General features: G+C 41.7%; 3 protein-coding genes across 3 annotated transcripts; all 3 read left to right on the top strand.

The window, feature by feature from the left end:
- Positions 1-417: 417 nt before the first annotated feature.
- Positions 418-5,652, top strand: pwp1 (PWP1 homolog, endonuclein). The gene is made up of 15 exons (XM_037462247.2): positions 418-577; positions 964-1,022; positions 1,185-1,357; positions 1,495-1,580; positions 1,865-1,961; positions 2,131-2,241; positions 2,452-2,582; positions 2,879-2,949; positions 3,354-3,450; positions 3,559-3,620; positions 3,724-3,835; positions 4,018-4,108; positions 4,480-4,601; positions 4,718-4,823; positions 4,999-5,652. Exons 1-15 carry the CDS (start codon positions 512-514, stop codon positions 5,094-5,096), a joined length of 1,482 nt encoding a protein of 493 aa, XP_037318144.2. The 5' UTR covers positions 418-511; the 3' UTR covers positions 5,097-5,652.
- A 394-nt stretch (positions 5,653-6,046) lies between these two features.
- Positions 6,047-7,833, top strand: mrpl42 (mitochondrial ribosomal protein L42). Its single transcript, XM_037461172.2, has 5 exons — positions 6,047-6,200; positions 6,480-6,543; positions 6,888-6,972; positions 7,324-7,487; positions 7,707-7,833. The coding sequence occupies exons 1-5, from the start codon at positions 6,122-6,124 to the stop codon at positions 7,750-7,752; spliced, it is 438 nt and encodes a 145-aa protein (XP_037317069.1). The 5' UTR covers positions 6,047-6,121; the 3' UTR covers positions 7,753-7,833.
- An 869-nt stretch (positions 7,834-8,702) lies between these two features.
- On the top strand, positions 8,703-12,397 carry ube2nb (ubiquitin-conjugating enzyme E2Nb). Its single transcript, XM_037461185.2, has 4 exons — positions 8,703-8,849; positions 10,234-10,480; positions 11,221-11,361; positions 12,271-12,397. Exons 1-4 carry the CDS (start codon positions 8,820-8,822, stop codon positions 12,300-12,302), a joined length of 450 nt encoding a protein of 149 aa, XP_037317082.1. The 5' UTR covers positions 8,703-8,819; the 3' UTR covers positions 12,303-12,397.
- The last annotated feature ends 10,915 nt before the right edge of the window (positions 12,398-23,312 follow it).

Raw genomic sequence — 23,312 nt, 5'->3', positions numbered from 1 at the left:
TTCTTAAATCACTGCAGCAAGATGAAAAACAGATGTAATACCTCTCCAGCATGAAACCATATGATGTCATGCTGCTAAAATCTTCACTGCCTACCATCTGCATTGTACTAATAGGCAAAATTTGCCTTGACGTGGTTCGTGCCAATACCAGAAATGAAATAAACAAATAGCACAAACACAACTACAGAATTATATATATATATATTTGGCTGATGCTTCCTGTTGCATTTACAGTTACTCTGTAGAGACATTGAAACATTTAAAGTATGTCAAAAATAGCTATCAATAAAGAATCACTATATACCCTTAAAATCAAGCGGCCCAGTGGGTGACTTCATTTACATTTCTGATCAGGCATTTTTTCCAACGCTCTAAGACGTCATCTAAAAGCGACACAGGCCCCGTGTTAACTCACATGTACGCTTTCTGTTTGCGGGGTCTTGAGTTTTGACTAAAGTTACGTGTGTATATTTATTGATACTATAAAAAAAACCCACACGGTTTCTGTGAAATGAGTGCCCAGATCACTTGTGTCGGATGGGTGGGGAGAGGCTTCGCTAAAGAAACGCCAGAAAAAGTAGGTAGTGAGCATGTTTCCGCTAGCTCATTTTAGCCTACAGGCAGCTAACTTGTCAACATGGCAGGACGTCCGCGATCTGCTACCGAACTAAATGAGCGAACTTCTAAGCTGTCATTTATTTTTCTACGTGGCTTTAAAGATAGTATGTCCCCCAAGACTAAGAAAAAAATCAATCACCAAAAATGTTGATACAGGAACGTATTTCAACATAAAACATAATATGATTAACAGTTGTTAGTTTTTATTTTGTATTAATTAGAATTTATGACAGTTTAAGTATTTTACCAAATATGTTAAAACAAATTCCCCTTTCCTTTGTTTCTGTCAATATCTTAAGATACATTAATGTTTCGTGTTTAAGCCACGTTTCTTTTCCACTTCAGGTTGAGTTGAGTCAAGAGGAGCTGCAGCGCATCATTACTGAAGCTAAAGAAGAGCTGGGGTATGTTGGAATACAACACATTACTGCACTGATCTATTGTCCAACTCACTATGGTGAGGGCTGAATAGGAATAGAATACTACAGTCCCTAAACAGCTGAAGCTGGTGTTTGTTTTTGTTGGGTAGTTTAAAAAAATATTCCTTTCATCCTTTTCTAAACCAGGGAACTAGCAGCCCAGGAGGAGGAGGATGATGATGATGAAGGCATTGCTTGTGAGGACAATCCTGATATCAATGCAGCGGACGACGCTGGACTTCCAAAGGATGAAGATGGAAAGGAGGAAGATGACGAGCTGGCCGAGTATGGCCTGGATAGATATGATGAAGAGGATGCAGGTGAGTGGGGAGATGTTCATGAACATTGTGTGTGTGTGTGTTCTGCTCAGCTCACTGTGTCCACTTCGCTTGTGTCTATATTTCGATGCAGCTCTGAGTCTTACAGCATATCTGTGGTTTGTTTTTCCTCAAATTAGTGACCACCAGTCTCGGCGACAGTCTGGCTGGGCTTACAGTGTTTAGCTCTAACGAGGAGGATCCTTACATCACCCTCAAAGACACAGTAAGCGCACTCAATGATTACATGAAATAAAATTTCAGTAAAAATTCAAGTTGCGGTTAAAGCTTAATATCCACCACGAACATATACAAATGCAGTTAAGTTGAAGAAGTCATTTTGTAGTTTATTGCAAGAATGTCATCAAACTTTAAAAAAAGCCATGCTATGATATTAAAGGGACAAATTTGACAAAAAATACAAAAATCCAGTGCTTGTTGTAAAATGTTGATACCAGTTACATCATGTCAAAAGCTAAATTGCTCAGCTGACTTTGTTCTTCCCTCAAGGACCAATATGAGCGAGAAGACTTCCAAATCAAGCCCAGTGATAATCTCATTCTAACAGGCAGAGCAGAGAAGGACTGCTGCAATTTGGAGATCCATGGTAAACATTTCATGAGTGACATGATGGGTTGACCGAGGGTTTCCTGAAAAACATGAAAATATCTTCCTTTGGATACTGTTATCGAATATAAGCTGCATGTAGAAAACCAAACAATTTATTTAATAGAACCCCGGAACCTATTTTAAACACTTGATCTCTTTTTTTCCAGTTTATAACTCAGAGGAGGACTCTCTGTACGTTCATCATGATATTCTTCTGCCAGCTTACCCACTGTGTGTGGAGTGGCTGAACTTCGACCCCAGCCCTGGAGAGCAACCCGGTGAGAAAATTCAGCTTTACGTTGAAAAAAGCTAAACTAAAATCCTGTTCCTCTTCATGCCGAGCCTCGGTTTGTATTTACTTTGTATTGGCATTAACGACAGTAAGGAATTTAAACAAAGTAGTTCTCAGCGTCCTATTGGATCTTCAGCTAGCCAAAAATGAATATGCCACTGTACGCATTTTGACATGTTCTGTGTCCTCATTACAGGAAACTATGCTGCAGTGGGAAACATGACACATAAGATAGATGTGTGGGACCTGGATGTGGTGGACTGTTTGGAGCCCGTCTTTTCTTTAGGGAGTAAAAAGGCACCCAAGAAGAAAAAAAAGGCTAAGAAGGTACAAGCATGTTCTTTTTCTGCCTTAAACGGTATTGGTATGATGAGAATGGGGTTAAGGTTTATTTACTTCACAGAAGTGAAACTGTATATATATTTAATTAGCTCTGTCCATCTCTCGTTTAGAGGTGAGGTTTTATGTCTTGATAATGAAACCATTGGAATATTGCTGTGAGGATTATTTTAAACATATTTATTTGACACCATTGATAGACTTGTTTGTCTTGCTCCCCCTGCATTATTTCCTGCTTTGCTCCGTCTCAATAACACAATGGTGTCACTTCTTGTTGACGCCAGGGGGCCGCAGCAGAGCCCGTTGAGGGACACACAGATGCAGTGCTGGATTTATCCTGGAACAAACTGATCAGGTCTGTATTCTACGGCAAGTACATGCTTTTTAAGCAAAAGGCCAAAATATATAATGTGCAGACTTATTTCCTTACTGTGTTTGTGGACCGTGGCGGTGTACAGGTGAAACTTTGAATATTGTGCAAAAGCTCATTACTTTCAGTAATTCAACTTAAAAGGTGAAACTAATATATTATATAGACTCATTACATGCAACGTGAGATATTTGAAGCCTTTATTTGAAATAATTTTGATGATTATGGCTATATAATATGTATATAGATTTCACCTTTTAAGTTGAATTACTGAAAGTAATGAGCTTTTGCACAATATTGTAATTTTTTGAGTTTCACCTGTATGTGTGCAGTCATGCATCCCAGAATCATTGTTTAGCCTAAAAAAAAATAATCATATTCCTCCGTAGAAATGTGTTGGCAAGTGGATCAGCAGATGACACAGTTATCTTGTGGGATCTTACTCAAGGCAAACCGGCCACAACTCTGCACCGGCACACTGACAAGGTAATTTATTAGAAATACAATTATGGTGGATGTAACTAGTTGTTTTGTTGTTGTTGCTTCCGAATTTGCAAGCACTAGCTTCATGGGAAACCCTTTTTTATCTTTCAGGTTCAGACATTATCATTCCACCCATTTGAAGCACAGACTCTGATATCAGGATCATTTGACAAGTATGTGTAATCTCTGATATTCATGCGCCGATATAATGAGGTAAAAGGTCATAAACAGATTTTGTTAACAGTGATTTTAAGACACACATGTTTCTCTTTTCAGGACCGCCGTCCTGTACGACTGCCGCAGTCCAGACAACAGCAATCGGACCTGGAGGTTTAGTGGTCAAGTAGAGCGGCTGACCTGGGACCACTTTTCACCCTACAACTTCCTGGTAGGTGCTCAAATTCTGTATTTTAGAGGAAGTAATCCATCCAAGTTCCTCCTCAAACTTTTAGTGGTTATAAACTATGCTTACAAACACACCATTCATTGTGCAATGAACCTGGTGTATCCCTCCTGTTCTATTTATTACACAAGCTCAGTAGTTAACCTGAGTTTGTGGTTGTGTTTCAGGCCAGCACAGAGGACGGGTTCATCTACTGCCTGGACGCACGCTCAGATAAACCCATTTTCACACTGAAGGCTCACGATGAAGAAGTGTCAGGTGGGAAGAGGATGTAGAAATGTTGCATCGGTGCGACACAGCCGTCATTTAAGCATCACGGAGGATTCGGCACTTGTTGTTTTGCAGTGTGTGTTGAGACACATGGTCATGAGTTATTTCGGAAGGATGCAACTATGGGTCCGCCTTGTTGCTACATAGGTGGGGAAACTTGTGGCTGATGTGTTTTCAGTCAGTCTCGGAAAACATATTGATGAGCACAAGTGAGGATCATAAATCAAACCAGGAGGGGTCCTTCCTCTGACATGTCCACCATATAATCTGCATTTGGGTGTATTCCTTCCTATATACATTTCTTATTTTGAGGGCACATTGACTGTACAATATAAAATTGAGTCTTATCACTTCTGCAGGATTGAACCTAAGCAGCCAGATCAAAGGATGCCTTGTCACCTCATCAGCTGACAAACACGTTAAGATTTGGGACATTTTGGGCAATAAGCCCAACCTGGTGCACGCACGAGACATGAAGATGGTAAGAACTCTCATCACTTCTCAGATTCTTCCACCACAACCCATTTCAAGGTCAAAGTTACATAGTTTGTGGTTGTTCAGGGAGTTCTGACGACTTAATTCCCCACTTGTTAACAGGGTGTACTGTTCTGTGCGTCATGTTGCCCTGATATGCCCTTCGTCTATGCCTTTGGGGGACAAAGAGAAGGCTTGCGGGTTTGGGATATAAGTGATGTTGCAGCAGGTATAGTTTATTTTATTCCTTTTTTGTTTGTGTCACACACTTTGCATGATAAATGCTGTTCTTCGAAAGCATATTATAAGTTAAATAACTGTCTTTATACAGCCCAAAACTTTCATTTATGGTGTTTTTATAATTTTTAAATTTCCATTGTAATTTATTTTTGTTGGCCTTTTAGTTGCTGAGGTGTTTGGCAGCCGAGAACGCTTGGTGGCTAACACAGGATCACAGGCCTCCACCAGTGCAGCCACAGCACAGATGGAAGTTTCTGAGTGACGAGCCAACAACTTAAACGTAAACATGAATAAACTTGTTGCTGTGTTCGGCATCCTGCGGTAGTTCGTGTTAAAAGGATTTAAACAAATGAAGCTGCATTCCTAAAGGATTTGAAAGGTTTCCTCGAATTAATGCTGGACCTAACATACCGGAAAAACTTGTTGAGCTTGTCTCCCTGGACTGGTCACAACCACAACAACAACAACAGCAGCAGCAGCTTGTACAATCAAAGTTGTGTTAACGTAATAAGAGGAGTATTTGTCTTGTATACATAATAGTGAATATTAAAAACGTATTCTGGCTTTGTTTTTGCGAGAAATTAATCAAATATTTGAATTGTTTGAAGAATATTTTCAGTTTGCCTTTACGTTGTACCTTTACAGCTGTATCGTGCTACTTATTTCACATTTAATTAACAACATTAACCGTGCATATCTTGGTTTCCTGGTAAAAGGAATTGTTAAAAGAAGCCTGTGGTCTCACATTCAGCCAGTGTTAAAAACTAAAAACTCATACTATGTGTATTCCGTCGAATAAAATACAATTTTATAAAATGTGTAAAACCTTTGTTGAATTTGTGCCCCATGGGCTGTCTTCAGCGTCATAGTAAACAATACAAAGTACACATACATACTTATATTTAACCATCTTTAGATCTATTTTTTGTCCTTTCGTATTCAGTTCCTTAAAGGTCACTATACAAAAAACTGCCATTTTGGAACGTTTTCACTATATAACCATAGAAAAGAGTAATTGAATCAATGCAGTCAAATTATTTTATAATAGATATTAAGTAATCTTACACCTTTTCCAGTTCGAATTCCACTTTGTGAAAATGTTACCCAATATGGAAAAGTATATTTTAAAGCCAAAAAAATGATCATCTGCGGTAGGATTGGATGAAAGGCTATATTTAATTTGTATGACTGGTAAACCAGTTTAGTGGAACTAAACTGAGTGAGCCTGCGCACCAAGACGGAACTATTACAGCGGTGCACACGCGATACAAGCCAGCCGAGCTGAACATGGCGTCCGGTTATTTGTGCAAGCTCCACAGTCTCTTAACGCGACTTTCTAACGGCACCCAACTACGACATGTACACAGTAAGTTCTGTTGGCTGATTATCAAGTCATCTGCTCGAGGTTGCCATTTTTTCTCGCATTTTTAACGAAAGAATACACGATATTGTTAGCGCACTAGTGGGAATCAAAGCTAACGGTGGCTAACCTTGAGAATATGGTTACTAATAAACTCTTGAATTTGGGTAAATAAGGTGTCATAATTTATTGGTCCTACCTCCGTCTTAGGATCGGATTGTTTTTTCGTCTAGAAGCAGAGAAGTTCTGTTAAGTGTGTGTCTCACCTTTTTATTTATTTTGCAGCATGTTTGGTTCCAATGCGACAGAAGTCCAGTGTCGGTGGTCCTTCCCTTCATTCCCCTAACTGGTATGTTAAGATGTTAACAGATTATGTTGAATACAAAATGTACATATATTTATTTAGTTAAACTCCGCTGTGACAGTTTTAAGAAAACGAATCTGATCATCATCATCATCATCATCATCACTAAGTTAGAGGGAAACAACAGCAATCAGAGTTGGGGAGTGTGTAAACAGGTATAGTAATCAGGGGAGGTTCTGACTGTTGGCTTAGGGGAAATACTAGATTATAGATGCAGGCTCTGGGTTTCAAGTCTGCAAACAGTGACTAAAGCTATTAAATGCAGAAAAATATCATTGTGAAATTATTCTTGTGATCAGGATGATAACCTGCATTTTTCTTGGATTTAGTGATGTGGAAATTGGTGTGACTTCAGATGGGAGAACCATAGTGTGCCACCACCCCACTGTTGACGTTCCTTACGAGCTTACCCAGGTAATATAACCTCAATGTGTTGTCGCTTCTTCTCATCGGTCACACTGTTTCACCCTCAGGGAAGGAATTCAAATCCTCAATTTGTTTGATCTTTTTGTTTTTAGATAAAAGCCCTGCAGATTATTTCCTCGCCACAGCTTATATTCCTGCCTCTGTCTGAGTAGATGTACTGTCTTTGAAGAATGCTTTAAGAAAGTGTTGTAAAGATGACAGCGTACTACATTACTGTAAAACATTATCAGTAATTGGTACAAAATAATTTATAGAAACGCTTGCAGGGTGGTTGGAAATTAATATGACATTTATAATTATGTAAGAGTGAAGCTTGTTCATGATGATAAATCTCTGCAGCCTATAGATCGTCCAGACCCCCTGACCAACTCGGTCGAGACCCATGACCAGGTTTTAAAGGCCCACCTGAGCAAGGAGGTTTTGAGGGACAAAAAAGGGCCCACTATAGAGGAGCTAAGCAAGATGTTTTTCACTACCAAACACCGGTGGTATCCGGTAGGACAGTAAGTACACCCATGATATCATCTTGTATTTTTCTGCTTTGGTATGGATGTAATGCTGGCCTATAAGGACTAAATCATTTGTCAATTTTGGAAATGGTGCTTCTTTTACTTTTGGTAGGCTTTTTAAATTCGAACTGCAGCATACAACTAGAGTGCACTAACCTGAATGTAAAAAATATCCGACATAGACCCAAATTAACTTCCTGTCACTGTTTACAGGTACCACCAGAGACGCAGAAAGAAGGACCCCCCAAAGGAGAGATAGTTGAAGGCCAAACTTACAAAACAGCAAATAATGTTTGTCTTTTTGTCATGATGTATAATAAATAAACTCTTGAATATCATGCAGGTTGTCATGACTTTTTACAGTCGTGTGTGTGTGTGTGTGCGTGCATACCAACCTACCCTGGGGCTTTTTCTAACATCTAGTGCAAATATACACCTAAAGGGCTTGCACCACAGACTTTCTTTTGTGTGCCAATCTTGCTAACCACTCTTAGCACTAAACATAATTTTCAGTAGTGCATCCATAGGATTTTTGTATCTGAACTTGATTGTCATAGAATATACATGGCTTTGCTGAGCTTTAGTATCTGTTAATTCATATGATCATTCTGTTGCAAAAAACCCTCACTGTAGGGCGGTCCGACGCACCAAAACTAACCACCTGACAGGTTTACAAAAATGATGGTTAAAGAAAACTCTCTCTCTCTCTCAATTTTATATATATATATATATATATAAAATTATAATAAAGGGCTTAACATTGTGACTGAAAGGGATCACCCCCCCCCCAAAAAATTGACTACATAAAATATTTTTTAATAGATTTAATATTCCTTTTTTATCGAGCTATTCATTTTTAATTAAGCAGTTTTTCAATTTTATCAAATCCGTCCTGTGTATCATGACAAAGACTAATGGAATAAATAGTAAATGTAAGTAAATAGATCAGGTAATATAAAACTAAAAGGATGACCGCAGCAAAACAGAAAATGGTGCAATGAAAGCAGGTTGCACCGTGTAAGACAATAACATACAATAATGTGTATATACAAATCTCTTGTGTATTTTCAGAGTTCCAAAGACATGCTTTCTTTTAGAAAAAAAATGCACTCGTGACCATCAATCCGTTGTCAGCAACAACCAAAATCTCTCTGTAACATTTACAATGACGTTCCATTTTACAGAGACAACATTTAACGCCAGCGTATATTTCCTTACGTCATCGGAAGCCACCGGAAGAGAGAACCCTGAGCCTCCGCCCCGCTCAGTCGATCCCAACTGAAGAGAAGGCGAGTCCACGGCTAAAAATATAATAGCTAACACAAGATGACCGGTTTGCCTCGTAGGATTGTAAAGGTACACTTCACACCTGATTTTGTGTACATGTGTGTATCGCGTGACTGGGCCTTCGGTGGGTATTGTTTGGTACGTTCGGTGGGAATGTGGATGTCCAATTCCTGCCAACCGAAGTTAGCTCGACTAGCACAATTAGCTCTCATCTAGCTAGCTATCGAGTTAGCTCGCTGCTCCGCGTCTGCCACTGTTTTGTTGCCCACTTCCGTTCTCTCGCGTCTTTTCTAACGGTGGTTTCGCATTCGCTCGAGTAAATTGTTGCCGTACTTAAAACCCAGTGATTTTCCCCCACCCCCTCCCCTCCCCTCGGACTATTTTGCAATACGGATCCGCAAATTACAACAAGTTGCCTCTAGTCGCCATTTGAATGGCTTCGCTGTGTTAGCTACGCTAGCAGCTTTAACGTTAGCTCGGGCGATCGGTACACATGCCTGGCGATGATGCGTACGGCCTCGAAACGGCGAAATGCGCGTAGTTAGCCAAACATGTTTGTGTTGCTTCTGGGTGTATTTCGGAGTCAACCGTAACCGGGACGGGATTTGAGGCCCGTCGCGGTCTCATCCGTCTACTTCGTCGTCACTTGGCCGGATTGGGCCCGTCTCGTCCGTGTCCGCAATCAGCCTGTTCCGCCACCTCTAGATACTATTTTCCTCGGGTTTCTTCCCCCCCCACCCCCCACTGCCGGTAACAACGTCGATGCAGCAAAACACGACACTAGCGTCCATTATGGACCCTGTCCGTGGCGATCTTAACGTATTCAATCTTTGCCGCACGATTACTGCGGAATGTTTGGTGCACCTGCTTCACCAAATGCAGACATATGAAAACGCTTCCACTTCCTGCTTTTGATTTGTCCCTTAGTGTCGCACAATCTTTTTTTGGTTTTTTTAATGATGCGCAATGCCACTCAGCATTCCACCAATTCCGCTAATTAAAATGGTACACGTAGTTACGTCAGACAACTTTAGTTATTGTGATCAAATGGATCTTAAAATACCTGCAGCTCAAACTGTAAATTATTCAGTTAAAAGATAAAATGAAGTCACAACTCCTTCGAATCTGAGTAAATTTAGTCAAATGTAAGAGGCACATTACTTTCAATGTAAATACATTTCAAAATATTAAACAGAATAAAGGAATTTAATTCACTTTATGTGATGCGACTCAGTTTGCGTCTTTAGGTTACACCAAGTCACTTCCTAATGGCTGTCGTTTAGTGTTAAACAGTATATTATGGAATGTGATTTTTCTATGTGGGTTTGTCTGTGTGTGTGTGTGACTCAGCAGGGCAAAGTTGTTTGTCCATGCCCATTATATACTTGAAAGTGTACACCTACTGAAATGCCAAACAATCGTGTTGTGTGTTTCTCACTCTGACCCCCCTCAGGAGACACAGCGGTTGATGGCAGAGCCCGTTCCAGGGATCACCGCACTGCCAGATGAAGCCAACGCACGCTACTTCCATGTGATCATTGCAGGCCCTCAAGACTCCCCCTTTGAAGGAGGCATATTTAAACTTGAACTATTTCTTCCAGAAGAGTATCCCATGGCAGCTCCCAAAGTGCGATTCATCACCAAAATCTACCACCCCAATGTTGACAAACTTGGAAGAATATGTTTAGACATCTTGAAAGGTAAGGGCATATGGTGCCACACCATGCATGTTGCAGGAAGTCTGAGGACTCTTAAGACTGGTTGAGACGCTACCTTGCTCAAAGATGTTGGCTGCTGAGCCCAAACGGTGACAAAACATTCACTAAAAGTTTGCCCGCTCGAAACTTTTATACCAAAAAATACCAATTCAATGGAGCATTTGGCCAATTATGTGAAAGCCTAAATGTGGATCAGATGAATATTCTGATATTTATTTTTCATTTACATTAGCTGGCATCAGTGGGTAAATATTCAAGTGGAACAATAGGCAATAGGGCAGCCTTACCTCTGACAACAGGTTCATACTTGACACAAGGGGCGCCACATTGGGGAATTGCTCTTTATTACACTCCAGCAGCATTAGGCAGAGATTCAAAGGTTCCGTTTTCATCGTCACTACGCAAATAATTCAAAAGAAACCAAAATGTTATATTTGCAGAAGTTTTCCACAAGGAAGAGTTCCAACAAATTAATATCTAGCCCATATTTGAGTCCTTGGTTCTACTAGGGGCAGACGTGTGTCTTTCATTAAGAAAAGGTGTATTTTAGAGCAATTCCTGCTCCTTCACAACGGTTGCCATGTGACGCGGCGATTTTGTTACTTCACGGCGCCCGCCTTTATCCACTAATGCCTGAACCATATCACACTCGTCTTTCTAAAGCTGCTCTCTCTCTCTCTCTCTCTCTTTGCATATTGTTTTCTGAACCTCACTTCTTCCAGATAAGTGGTCTCCAGCTCTGCAGATCCGCACAGTGTTGCTATCCATCCAGGCGTTATTAAGTGCTCCCAATCCAGACGATCCCCTCGCAAACGATGTTGCAGACCTGTGGAAGCGAGACGAAAGCAACGCCATCGAGAGAGGTGAGGAGCAGCTGAAGTTTTATTGAAACGACTTGGTTGCCTCTGCCGGAGACCTAGTTCCATGTTTTTTTTTCTTTCTAACAATTGTGGAACTAAACAATCAGGGTTTTTGTGGTTTGGACCAAGTCGACAACTTTATCACATTTGTCTATAAATATAAATACAAATGAATATGGCATTAGACAAGTAAAGATAATGATGCCGTTTTCGAGATAACGGCGCTTGAGTATTTAGTGCTTCCAGTTATTTGTCCCGTGACGTCGGTGCTGACTCGATGGCCACTCCCGCACATGGGTAATAAAGTAGTTGTAACTGTACCATAGACTGTGTTCAACGTGTCACAAACCAAACTGACGAGACATGCTGAGATGTAGCAAGTCTCAGATGATGTAATGGGGTTATAGAAAGAACCGTTGATACTCATAACAATCGTAAAAAAGTGTATAGAAATTCCTGTTATCTGTAATTCTGCCATTTAATTATCTTGTCTGTTATATAAACAACGTCACAAGGCTCTGTATTCACAACCTTGTTGAAACACTGAATCAAAACATCTTTCTAGTTAATCTAAAATAAAACAACAAAAACCCGTAAACCCTCAGAAGGTATATCTGTAACTAGCGACTAGTAAATCAACAAAAGAAAATCATGCGAATTAGAGTATGTAAATGAGCTCAGCTTCCTTTGTTTTTTTTATCTTGGGACACCTTGGGGGTTAAAACAAAACACTCTGACAATGTCTGCTTGGCTTTTGCAATTATCCAAGATGGTGATCCCCTGACTCCTTGTTTTGTGTTTTTTTTAAATGCTGGTACGTGTTAGCTGCTTTCCATTTGCTCGTCTGGGTACTCCCTGTCCTGCCCCATGTCGTGCTCACACCACCATTTTGTTTCTCTGTCTCTTCCTCAGCCCGATCATGGACCAGGCAATACGCAGTATAGAAGAACGGGGACGAGGCTTCTGAATGTGATCCACAAAATGTACTCCTATTCTGTCAACATTCAAATTTAACAGACACAAAAAAAAAAAAAGATAAGTCCAAAACTGAAAGAAATGACATAATTTGCAGGCCTCTGGGTGACTTATTTTCCTGTCTAAAACGCGTTAAGTGTGTGTTTGCCTGTTTTTTTCTTTTTTTTTCTTCTTTTCTTTCTGTGTTGCTATTTAAATGCATGGATGGAGAACGACACCCTCCCAAACTACAGTCTTACAGATAACATGTCGCCCCCTGAACGAGGCACATACTGGTACGTTTGCAGAATACACATGCATTAAAGCTCTTCTTCTTTTAACACATGCATTACTCGTCCACTCGTCTCAATGTCTTTTATTTATTTATTTTTTGTTAGAGGTGACACGCTCTTGTCATTTCAGCCCTTCGGTGCACAGCCGGCTCCAAAAAAAACCCCGTGGTGAGCAGGCGGGCTGCATGAGTGAGGTCCGCCTTTTTGCTGTTGTTGGGGGTGCGACGAGGTGTTTTGGGTGGTGAAAAGGTCTCGTGCGTCAACAGGATGGCGTGTCAGTGCAAACCAACGCGTCACGACACTGAATATTTAGCTGGCTACTGTAGTTGGGCGTCATCTCGACGCTGGCACTCCTAACCGAGCACTAAACGTTCATCCCACGGCAGTTCTGTTTATCAAATATGCGAAGTACTCACTTGGTTAAACCTTCAAACCTTCTTTTTTTTTTTGGTAACTGCAGCGCTAATCAAGTTTTATTTCAAATGAGCGGTTATTAGACATTGGAGGCTCTCATAGGACAGATTTGAGACATTGTCAACCAGACGACTTGGGGGGGGGGGGGTCGAGCCCAACATTTTTAATTTTAAGACTAAACTAAATCCACACTAGTCGTGGATTCATGGCCCCCAGCAATGTAATATGTAATATTCTTTTCATCTTGCTCTTAGGGTGGATAGAGGCTGATTTAGCGTGTGATTTAGATGCTTGAGCCCATTTTAGAGGAGGATTGTGTAATTATTAATCTAAAGCTCTCATGGTTTAATGTCATGTTTTGTCCGGCAGTCTGCGCTTTGAGTGAAAGTGGGACGACTTGGGGAAGGGGGAGCAGTTTGTTCCACATGCTTCGAAAAAGAGAAAAAGCCATTTCCAACACATTCAGAAAGGTAGAAAGATGCAAGTTGTGTGTGCTGAAGGGGATCGGTGGGCCGTTGGTGACAGACTACTCAAATGTGTTGACGATGTACTTTTTTTTAAAGGATGTAGGCTGTCGAGCGGTTTTTATTTCCCTTTTTATTTTAACTGTCTGTCCATGCTATCTATGTTGCTTGTTCTATATTTTATTTTTGTGTCAGTTCATTAAAAAAAAGGCATGTAACATAACCAAACTTATCTTATTACGATTCATAATACTTTTTCTTTGGGTGTCTTTGAGACTGGAGAGTTCTCCTTAAAGGGAAAGGTTGCTTTTTTTTCGTCTTCTGAATCAAAGATGTCGTTCACCATCATTTTCCAGACTTGGCCTCACCTGCTTTTGCTCTTTCTATGACGCTGATCTGTGATGATTATGCAAGTGCATTGAATTGATTGGGTCATTGTGGTGGCAAAAAAAATATTACAAATAAAAAGTATTAAAGATTAAATGCTATGAAGGATTTTCTATCCCATAAGAATCCCTTCGAATTGCACATATGACATAAATGTGAAAGCTTTTTTTTTTTGGGCAGAACCATTTGATGCATTCAAATTACCAGCTGACAAATGTATGTTTTTTGGGGTCTTCAATAAAGCTTTATTGGGGAACGTTAGCGTGAAGGATGTAAAGCTGTGAAGCTTTTGAAAAACACAAATGATAACATGAAAGACTTGAGATTTAAATCTTTGAAGCACAATGAGTGAAAGGTAACATTTGATGCCACTAATTTGTATCATATCAACATTATACTTTGAAAACCTGCTAATTGGGTTTAAGTCAGAAATCCACAGGGTTCTACACCAATGTATGTGTCATCCTGCAGTTCCACATAAGTCCACCAGATGGCGCTAAAACACATTACGCGGATCGGACGACTTCACACCTGTTGGTTAACCTAACCGAGAAACCTCATGAGGCTAATTATGTTTTCAAGCATTGGGGATGTGTTCTTCCTCGGCGTTTACGTGAACTATTCCTTTTTTGGTCCATCATTGATCCAGTCCAGGTGGTTGGACCCCAGAGCAAATACACATGAAGACACAGTCATTTATGGATTTATAGCGTCTTTCTTCCTTCCGGAGGCACCTGTCCTCAATGTGTTTTTTTCATGTTTCCTCACCAGAGTGTCCCAAGGTTTTATGACCGCGGACCGGTTTATATGGCAACAGTGAGTCATTTAAGCAGGCATGCAGCCTTTCATATCTGACATACAAACAATCTGACATACATGACATGGTCTGAAAGGCTGTTGTCTCTGTCCAAGTGAGTCACTCCATGGGACAAAAGAAAATTCTAATTTAAAACTATGAGCTCACGCATGTGCCGACACCAAAACGTGTCTGGTTGGTTATAATGATAATCGTTCAGGCTATGGTCTCCTGATTTATAGCGTTTGACATACTATCCGTTACATCACATTTTATGGTTTGTCTTGGCAAACTTTATCGGACCCATTAAAACTGTAAGGTGGCAGCAACATGACACGCTCACTTGGCTGCGTCTCCGCTGCCAACAGTTCAGCACAAAAACCTGCCCACGTTTTTAGTACGGATCTCATAAACTATATATAATGTGTTAACTGGCGGGCTTCAGCGGCCTGTTGGATTGGGTTTCCTTTGGACAGAACCGGGCCTATGCCCCCCCCACCACCCACCCACCCCGCCCCGTCATAGTCATAATGCTAAGCTAACCATCTGCTAGTTGTGGCCTTTTGTTGAACGGGCCGATATGAAAGGAGCAATAATCTATCCTCTCAGACAAAAGGCCCAAAATATCAAACTGTTCCTCTGGAGTAAAATGTCAAAAGGGATCAACGTGCGGTTTGAAGAATCTGTTTTCCCTTTGGTACAAACATTTACACCAGGGGTCCCCAAACTTGTTCCTGTGAGGGCCAGATTACTTTTCCCTTCTCTGGAGGGGGCCGGGCTCAGAAAAAGTGTGACGATTGCCGTGGGAGCCTAAATGTAAACATTTGTTGTTTTCCAGAAAGCCACATATAACCAAATAATAACAATCCGGGATATTCACAGAAAAAGTCAGGAAAATAAATAATATCACTCAATGAAATAAATAATAACCAATAAACCATCTTCTCTGGGATCTTTACAGAAAAAAATGAAATAAATAATAACCGCCACCGCCTCTTGACAGATGAGAGCATTGAACAAACAAATAATGGTTTGACCACTGCAGGTTGAATACCCTGCATTCTGAATCACGCTTTGCTCCATTATTCCGTTCTACTTCACAGGGGCTGGTCTAGGATTTGCGTGGCCAGACTGGAAAAACAAAAAAATCAAAATGCCCCTCTGGTATTGTTCAGGGGGCCGGGCCAAGTGTGGAGGCGGGCCATATCCGGCCCGCGGGCCTTAGTTTGGGGACCACTGATTTACACATTTAATTAATCTCACATTTAGTGTCTTTTTTTCTTCTTTTAATCTATTGTTCAGTCTTTTCGGTCAATCGGAAGATTCCAGCAAACCAAACCCATTCTCTCTCCACCAGTACTGTAAATATGAAAAGAATGATAAGAACGGTGCCATGGATGGAAAAAACAATCCAAATGTTTTTTTTTTTTTCCCTCCTCTAGTTAAACCCTGAATGTGAAACACACGTGGCTATAGTTTGTTTTTTTGGGCCACAGATGACGTGGAGCCGGCCTCCTAAACATAGCCCTGCTCCTCACGGTGATCGCTGACAGCAGGTGAAAAACAAGCCGCTCGCGTGGTGCAGATATTGAACTGACGACAGGCCTCCCGACCCCGGCTGCGGCGCGTCATCGCTTTCTGGGAACCGGACGCCCGCGTCGGTCGCCCGCGGCGCGGTGATTTTGAGGAGGAGAGCCCGTGGAAGTGATGGTGTGTTCCCGCATCTTATTTCCCACTAATCCGTTCTGTCCTTTCCTCGCCTCACCCCTCTGTCTTCTTCCTTCCCCCGTCCGCTCCTTTCCTCTTCCCTTAATTGCCTCCTCTAAGTTTGATCTTTCTTCCACTTCCCCCCCCCCTCCTCTCTTCTTTCCCCTCATCTCATCTACATCTAACTTCCTTTTCCTCGCCTCCTTTCTCGCTTTCACACTTGTTCATCTCCTTCTCTCCTCTGACCCCTTCTTCCTTTCCCCCGTCTTCTCTCTGCTTATTCTCCCTCCTCCACGCATGTTTCCCCATTGCTTCCCTTTAATCTCCCCCTCTTGAACTTCTCTCTTCCTCCTTTAATCATCTCCCTAACTCCATCCACGTCCTCCCTTTTCCCCCCAGCTTTCCTTTCTCTTCGTCTGCTTCGTCTTCTCTGTGGGGCTCTCTCCTCCTTCCCTCCTTCTGTCCTCTTCCTTATTGCATCTCCTCTCCTTTCTCTGACACCGGTGCGGCAGTCAGATTAGTCGCAGTCCGAAAAAAAACAAAAGTCACACGGTCAAATGGGAATTCCTTCTTCTTCCAGAGCAGTTTATCTGGAACGACTTCAGTCCTATTTTGTATAGGACTCGTTCAATGGTCCGATTAATACGCTCCTTACTCGAGCTGTTATGCGACTTTAAAACGAAACATGTTCCTTTGCTGAGCACTTTAATCTCCTGAAGCTGAGGCCTTTTGCACATCCTTATATTCTCTTTATCGCCGCATGTGGTCTGTCCCAAATCCACGCGAGTCATACGTGGTGTGCTGTACCGAGGTACACGGGATAATAATGAAACAACTACACATGCATAGCAGGGATTAGTAACTACACAATCAGCTCAGAACAGGTCAGTACTGTTGAGAACAAACATGGCACACCCACATGTGAGAAACATCACCTCGGCCAAAATACAGACTGAAATAGCGCAACGACTATTAATATACCATCGATTTCCATGAGATTATATGACCAAACAGTCCCGATCCTCAGATGATAAATCCTACTTTGACTATCCTCTGCCTTGGCATCTCGTGGCGACATCAAATCATTGGATAATTCTGGAGCGCTTCGCTTCCTAACAAATAAACTCCTGACGTTCCCCTGAGCCTCAGCTGTTTGTGCTCCGTGCTACTTGCTAGATGTTATCATGCTAAACTTAGGAGGGTGAACACGGTTGGAATCAAATCCCCCCACGAAGCATTCGCATGCTGGCATTGTCACTGTGTGTGTGTGTGTGTGTGTGTGTATGTGTGTGTGTGTGTGTGTGGCGATGCCTGGGATTCCTCTTCTGCTACAGTGACTTCTTCACCCGCAGTAAGAACAGGTTGTCCTGGCCCTTCCTTCCACCTCCCCGCACTCTCCATCTACACATAACAGCCGCTGCAGAGAGGGATGGAAGGCTGTGTGTGTGTGTGTGTGTGTGTGTGTGTGTGTGTGTGTGTGTGTGTGTGTGCATCTTTATGTGTAGTATGAACAAGAGATGTGTGCACTGCTACCACTTCATCCTTTTTATTCTTCACACTTTCCAGCTCCATCATCCCAACTCAAGATTTGTATTATTCTCTCGTGTTTTCTCACCTCCCTCCATTCTTCTCCTAATCATACGACTATTATTAATATTAGGATGGCACAGGCTCAATGGGCATGAGAGAAAATATCCTTGTGGTTGAATGAACGGACATTCTAGCCATTTAAGTGATTAAGCAAAGATAAGGGTTTAATTATGACTTCCTGACAAATCCCTTTGATTCGTGTCGAATTTAAAGGGACGAACACATCCAACCATTCATTGGATCCCTTCATGGGGCCTGAGCAGTGACAACACCACCTAGACTGTGCACTCATAGATTGCTCTATCAGGGATGACGACGTAGCGATGCTGATGGGGCTGATCAATAACATCGAGATTTTTTAGTACTCAAGGCTAATCAGGGTTAGCCCTGATAGCTTGTAGATAAGACAAGGACTAAACTGACGACTAAACAGTCACTACCCAGTTTATATCCTTAAAAAAGGCCAAGTTTTATCCTTTAGTCATTGAACACAAGTACACTTTTTCCCTCTCTCACTCAAAGGGAATCATTCCTTGACCCACATGTCGTCACGTCGTCTGGCACCGTCGGTGCGTCCATCGGGTCGGTGCTGGTTATTATCAGGGCGTTACGATGGTTACACCTCGAACGTCTCGAAAAACACGCAGTCAATCTCCTCCAGCTTCAGAGTGACTACACCGGCGAATACAAGCACGCATTTATGACATGTGACCCACAGCCAAAAAATAGATAATCATGTAATTCACCACACAACGGCATCACTTCAATTGCAGCAATGGTAGCCCCCCCCCCCTCTCTCTCTGTCTTTCTGTCTGCATACAGGTCACCTTTTCTTGCATAACAGCTCATTCATAAAACAGCACCACACCTCGGGTGGTGCCGGGGAGGATTTTGCTGCAATTCTCAAACGCTGTGTGAAGCTGTGTGAGTCCGCGGTGCAGTGGGTTTACTGTAAGATGGAAAACCTTGTGTCTCTGGTCATGTTAACAGAATCAGTGTAGAAAGAAGAGTTCATTGGGTCTGAGTCTCTGTTCTACTGTAAAATAAATACTGTATTTATTGAGGTTTCAGTAGAATGTTGGCATCTTTACACTCTGTATGTGACCTTGTTTTGAGCTTCATAGGTTCGGTTTCTCTTTATCTATTTTTTTTTTTACTTTTAGAAATGAGAAAAGGTGAATAGACAGAAATAATATTGACATATAATGCTTCCAAAGTTGCTTTTGACCTTAGCAGCGACAAATCCATCCCCAATAACATTCTAAAACATTAACACAATGTCCACCACAGAAGAAAAGAGCTGTTTTTTGGTTTCAATAAGTAATTCATCTTACACTAAATTGATCACTGGCACCATGCTGCAGGGTCTGGGTGGCCTCCTACCTCTGCAAAACAATTTCTTTTGGGGAACACCCTGAAATTAATCTTGCAAAACGGAATACACACAAATAATACGCTTTGAGGGAACAGGGCCTTAATGGAAGAGTGAAAACGGAGGAGCATGCACTTCCTGAGAAAAAGAAGTCCAGGAACTGGCTAGGCATAAAATAACATGCTTAACAAAGTACTTGGAAAAAAAAAAACTATTGTGCGTTCTGGTTACATGAAAACAATACCGCGAATTATATGTAAGCTGAGATAACAAGAACAAGTGAGTCACCACGGGCCAACAAGCTGTCATCCAATGGGGGAACAGGGAAGAAATGACAGCTATTGAACTACTTTTAAGTACAACGTAACTACTGATTCTGAAGCCTTCTGTTGGGAATACAATGTTCATAAATGCGTGCTGTGACAGGTGTGTTTGTTTTGCCCACATGCTGTAGGGGCAGATGTAAAGTTGATGATGGATTTTCATGAAGTTCATCCAGTGTCACCTCAGCCCGTCTGCACACACATTCTTGAACACCTTCATGGTTTATGACTTATGGGTTTATTCTGCAGGGACTGATGGTCTCGAGGGTAAATGCTTTGATTTGATTAACCACTGTATGTCAGAAAAATGTGTTTCTCTCTCTCTCTCTCTCTCTCTCTCTCTCTCTCTCTATATATATATATATATATATATATGTATATATGAGAGAGAGAGAAAGAGAGAAAGAGAGAGAGATAAGAAACCACAGTATTAAACCAATAAGACAATGAAATATCACAGTATGTCGACTCTGGACATCCCACAATGCAATTTGGTAGGTCAACATTCATAGCAGACAATGATGGACAGCTCTGTAACTACAATAATGCTTTGATGTTAATGTGTAAGATTTCACTTTGCAATTAGCTCAGCTCACAATTCATTGTTGGGTTACACCGAAGTTGGCACCGGTTACCATGGCAACGTATCTCAGCAGGCAAGCAGCCTCTCGGGGTAGTGACGCAGCCATTCCATTTTAGTCTGCTCCAAAAGATATGACTGTTGATTGAAAGGATGAGATTTGTACAGTTGGCTTCTCGGTGAAGTTTTAAACATTCTATTTCTTTCCTGTTTTTTTTTTTTTACACCATCTGCACCTGAACTGTTATTTTTGTCACACACAGGCTAAGTAGAATATACCTATACACATAGCCCTATTTAAACATCAGACTGGACATAAGAGCTTCTGTTTCAATCACGGCGATTGTTCCTCAGATGCGTCGCGAAGTACGATTTCTCAATTACCGCCACAGGCGTGTCGTTGACCTTTATGCCCTCGCTTTCATTCTCCCGGTGACATCATCGCCGTGGGGTTTTGCCCCAGACAACTTTCCAACAATCAGGCTGCCACCGTCTGTTTTTGTTTATGCCCCTTAAAGCCTAATCTTCGCATGATTATAGAGTGTCTGTGTTTTTGTTCTACCTCAAGGAGACAGAGGCATCATTGTGAGGGGAACATTTTTCCCGCAGGTAGCCTCAACAACCGGAGCAGCAGTCAACAACAGTGCATCAAATAGAAAAGCAGTCAGTAACTTTGCATGTATTATTGTTTATTTGATTTTTTTTAAATGTTAATCTGATGGTGGAAAACAAACTTTGACCCTACCCTAATTGTCCCTGTCTCTCTAATTATGCTGCATAACGTCCCTAAGTGATGTTTATCCAAGTTGAGTTTTATTCACATCTATAATAATACCAGGCTTTCACATCCACCAACCGGCACCCATTGTGGTCCTCAGCCCTCGCAGCTAACATACTGTTGATAATGTGCATCTGCAGGGACCATGACACCCGAAATTAGTGCTGTTGTATAAACCTTTAAATGTTGATGTGAGTGTTTTTCCACAGCAATCTCAAAGAGATCTTTTTATTTTTCAAAGGCACTGAGCATCGCCAATTGAAAATTTCCGCTCCCGGTTATTGACAAAGTGATTTTATTATTTACAATGATGGTTCATCTTCTACGGTACAATGAACCCTGTGTGGTTAGTTAACTCGGCCCTGATCCAATGACTCTCATAAGCCTACAGGGGCACTGCCGCTTTATAATAATTGATGCCTCGCTGTCGTCATCTTGATAGGATCATCGGTGTATTTTGTGTGAGGAAGCAGTGCAGCCTCACACGGCCGACGGCTCGGAGGCGAGGTCCAGTCCAAGAGAGAGAGAGCCAATCAGCGCAGGGTATTTGCACGCGCAATCGAGAGCTGTAGGAGCACAGCGTGGATCAAAGGCGTGTCAATGTGTGTCATGTCGTCAGAGAGCAGTTGTCATTGCTCCTGATGGAGAGGGGTCCTCCATTCCTCCATCTGTCCCGACGCGAGGCCCGGAGAAACTGGATCACAACCCCCCCCCCTCCTCCTCGGCTAAAAGGGGACCTTTTTAACTGCTTTCCTTTGACCTGCAAGGAGAGGACGATAAACCTCTTCAAGTAGCACGATGACAGGAAGATTTGTTCTCCTCTCAGCTGACTGATGCCATTAGGACGATAGCTTGGCGGAGCATCTGTTGTTATATTTGGAGAATGATTCTGATGAGGAAATTCCTCCTCATCATGTATTACATGCAAACAACACTACTATTGGATTAAAACAAATGTCTAGCTTGTCTCCTCAATCCTGATGGCATTGATACAAACTAACATTCTCTAACCAGCATGTTTTTTCACACCTTTGTTGTCATCTGTTATATTGTATATTCGTCAGACCCTTTAACTATAGTTTAGGGGGGAACAAACAGGGTCATTTGATACTTTTCACCTGATTGTGAAACCACATGAACAGTTGCTGGGATCAAATCCATACATTTGTTGTAGAGGGAAAGTTAGATTTGGTCAGATTACCAAAGTTCCTGGGATTCATGGATGTCTATATCTTTTATGTTATACTTTATTTATATATATCATGCTTAACATTTATGTTTTGGCCATTGTTTGTGTCTCTGGGTAAAATCCTACGCTCTGCATTTCAATTTAAAAAGAAAAAGATTTCTCAATGTCTTTCTTCTTCTCTGAGTGTGTTGCAATCGAGATTGTGTGCGTGTAGGTATGCGTGTGTCTCCAATCTGTTGCGTGTTGATTGTTAATTGATGTCCCCTGAGTGAGAGACAATACGTTCCATGCATATATCTCTCACGCTGATGAAGGTCTTAGTGACTCAAAGCTCAGGGCAAAGGACACAAGTCTGCATTTTTTTTGGGGCCAAATCTGCCCGAAAGTTGTTAAAAGCCCGTCAGATACGACAAAGAAACAGCGGCAAAAAACACTTGATTGCCTCACCAAAAAATCTCTCCCTTTGACCCACACTCTCATTCTATGGTTGATGTTTGTCTCCTGGAGGTTTTGGGCTTTGGATGTTATCTGTGGAGATACAGATATCCACAGCATGTGGGTCAAAGGTGAACTCCAGGTGAAGGATCAGTATCATCCACCCACCTCTGTTCGACTGTCACAGTGGGCGTTGCACCACTAAAACGGTGAATGCGTTAAATCGGTTAATAAGTCACAGCAGCTGAATGCAATCAGTTTTTTTAAAAAAACCCACCTGTAGGGTAGTTACCGAGGGAAGGGGCGGCATCCATTCACTTTGAGCTTAACAGGAAGCCCGCGACAACATGGGAGCGCCTTGAGGCATGAGTTGAGACCAACCTTAATGCGTTTGGTCACGGGTTGCAGTTGGGCGCGGTGCTCATATTCACAGGGATACGTTTCAGCTTTGTACTTTTAACCTTTAAAACACCAAATTCACCACAGACCTTTGAGCCTTTGAGCCTGTTTTCCTCTACTGGGGGGACTGGCATACTGCTCATAAAAAATGTAGAACAGTCTTGGTATAAATTGAGTGACAGGTGAACGCTGACTGAATTCCCAACACGCTTGGTAAGATGTAACTGTCCTATGAACTATTGAAGAGGCAACACAGGACATCCGACAAAAAAA

The sequence above is a fragment of the Pungitius pungitius genome, chromosome 2 (genome assembly GCF_949316345.1).
Source record: "Pungitius pungitius chromosome 2, fPunPun2.1, whole genome shotgun sequence".
Lineage (NCBI taxonomy): Eukaryota > Metazoa > Chordata > Actinopteri > Perciformes > Gasterosteidae > Pungitius > Pungitius pungitius.
The sequence above is the reverse complement of the archived record's forward strand: the minus strand, read 5'-3'. Positions and strand labels throughout refer to the sequence as shown.

What these genes read in the sequence shown, in the direction of transcription:
- pwp1 (XM_037462247.2), top strand. Translation starts at nt 512, where the DNA reads ATGAGTGCCCAGATCACTTGTGTCGGATGGGTGGGGAGAGGCTTCGCT. An exon ending in GAAGCTAAAGAAGAGCTGGG is followed by an intron (nt 1,023 to 1,184) that starts GTATGTTGGAAT and finishes TTTCTAAACCAG; the next exon opens with GGAACTAGCAGCCCAGGAGG. An exon ending in AGAAAAAAAAGGCTAAGAAG is followed by an intron (nt 2,583 to 2,878) that starts GTACAAGCATGT and finishes TGTTGACGCCAG; the next exon opens with GGGGCCGCAGCAGAGCCCGT.
- mrpl42 (XM_037461172.2), top strand. Translation starts at nt 6,122, where the DNA reads ATGGCGTCCGGTTATTTGTGCAAGCTCCACAGTCTCTTAACGCGACTT. An exon ending in CCAACTACGACATGTACACA is followed by an intron (nt 6,201 to 6,479) that starts GTAAGTTCTGTT and finishes TTTATTTTGCAG; the next exon opens with CATGTTTGGTTCCAATGCGA. An exon ending in TTCCTTACGAGCTTACCCAG is followed by an intron (nt 6,973 to 7,323) that starts GTAATATAACCT and finishes AAATCTCTGCAG; the next exon opens with CCTATAGATCGTCCAGACCC.
- ube2nb (XM_037461185.2), top strand. Translation starts at nt 8,820, where the DNA reads ATGACCGGTTTGCCTCGTAGGATTGTAAAG. An exon ending in TGCCTCGTAGGATTGTAAAG is followed by an intron (nt 8,850 to 10,233) that starts GTACACTTCACA and finishes GACCCCCCTCAG; the next exon opens with GAGACACAGCGGTTGATGGC. An exon ending in ATGTTTAGACATCTTGAAAG is followed by an intron (nt 10,481 to 11,220) that starts GTAAGGGCATAT and finishes CACTTCTTCCAG; the next exon opens with ATAAGTGGTCTCCAGCTCTG.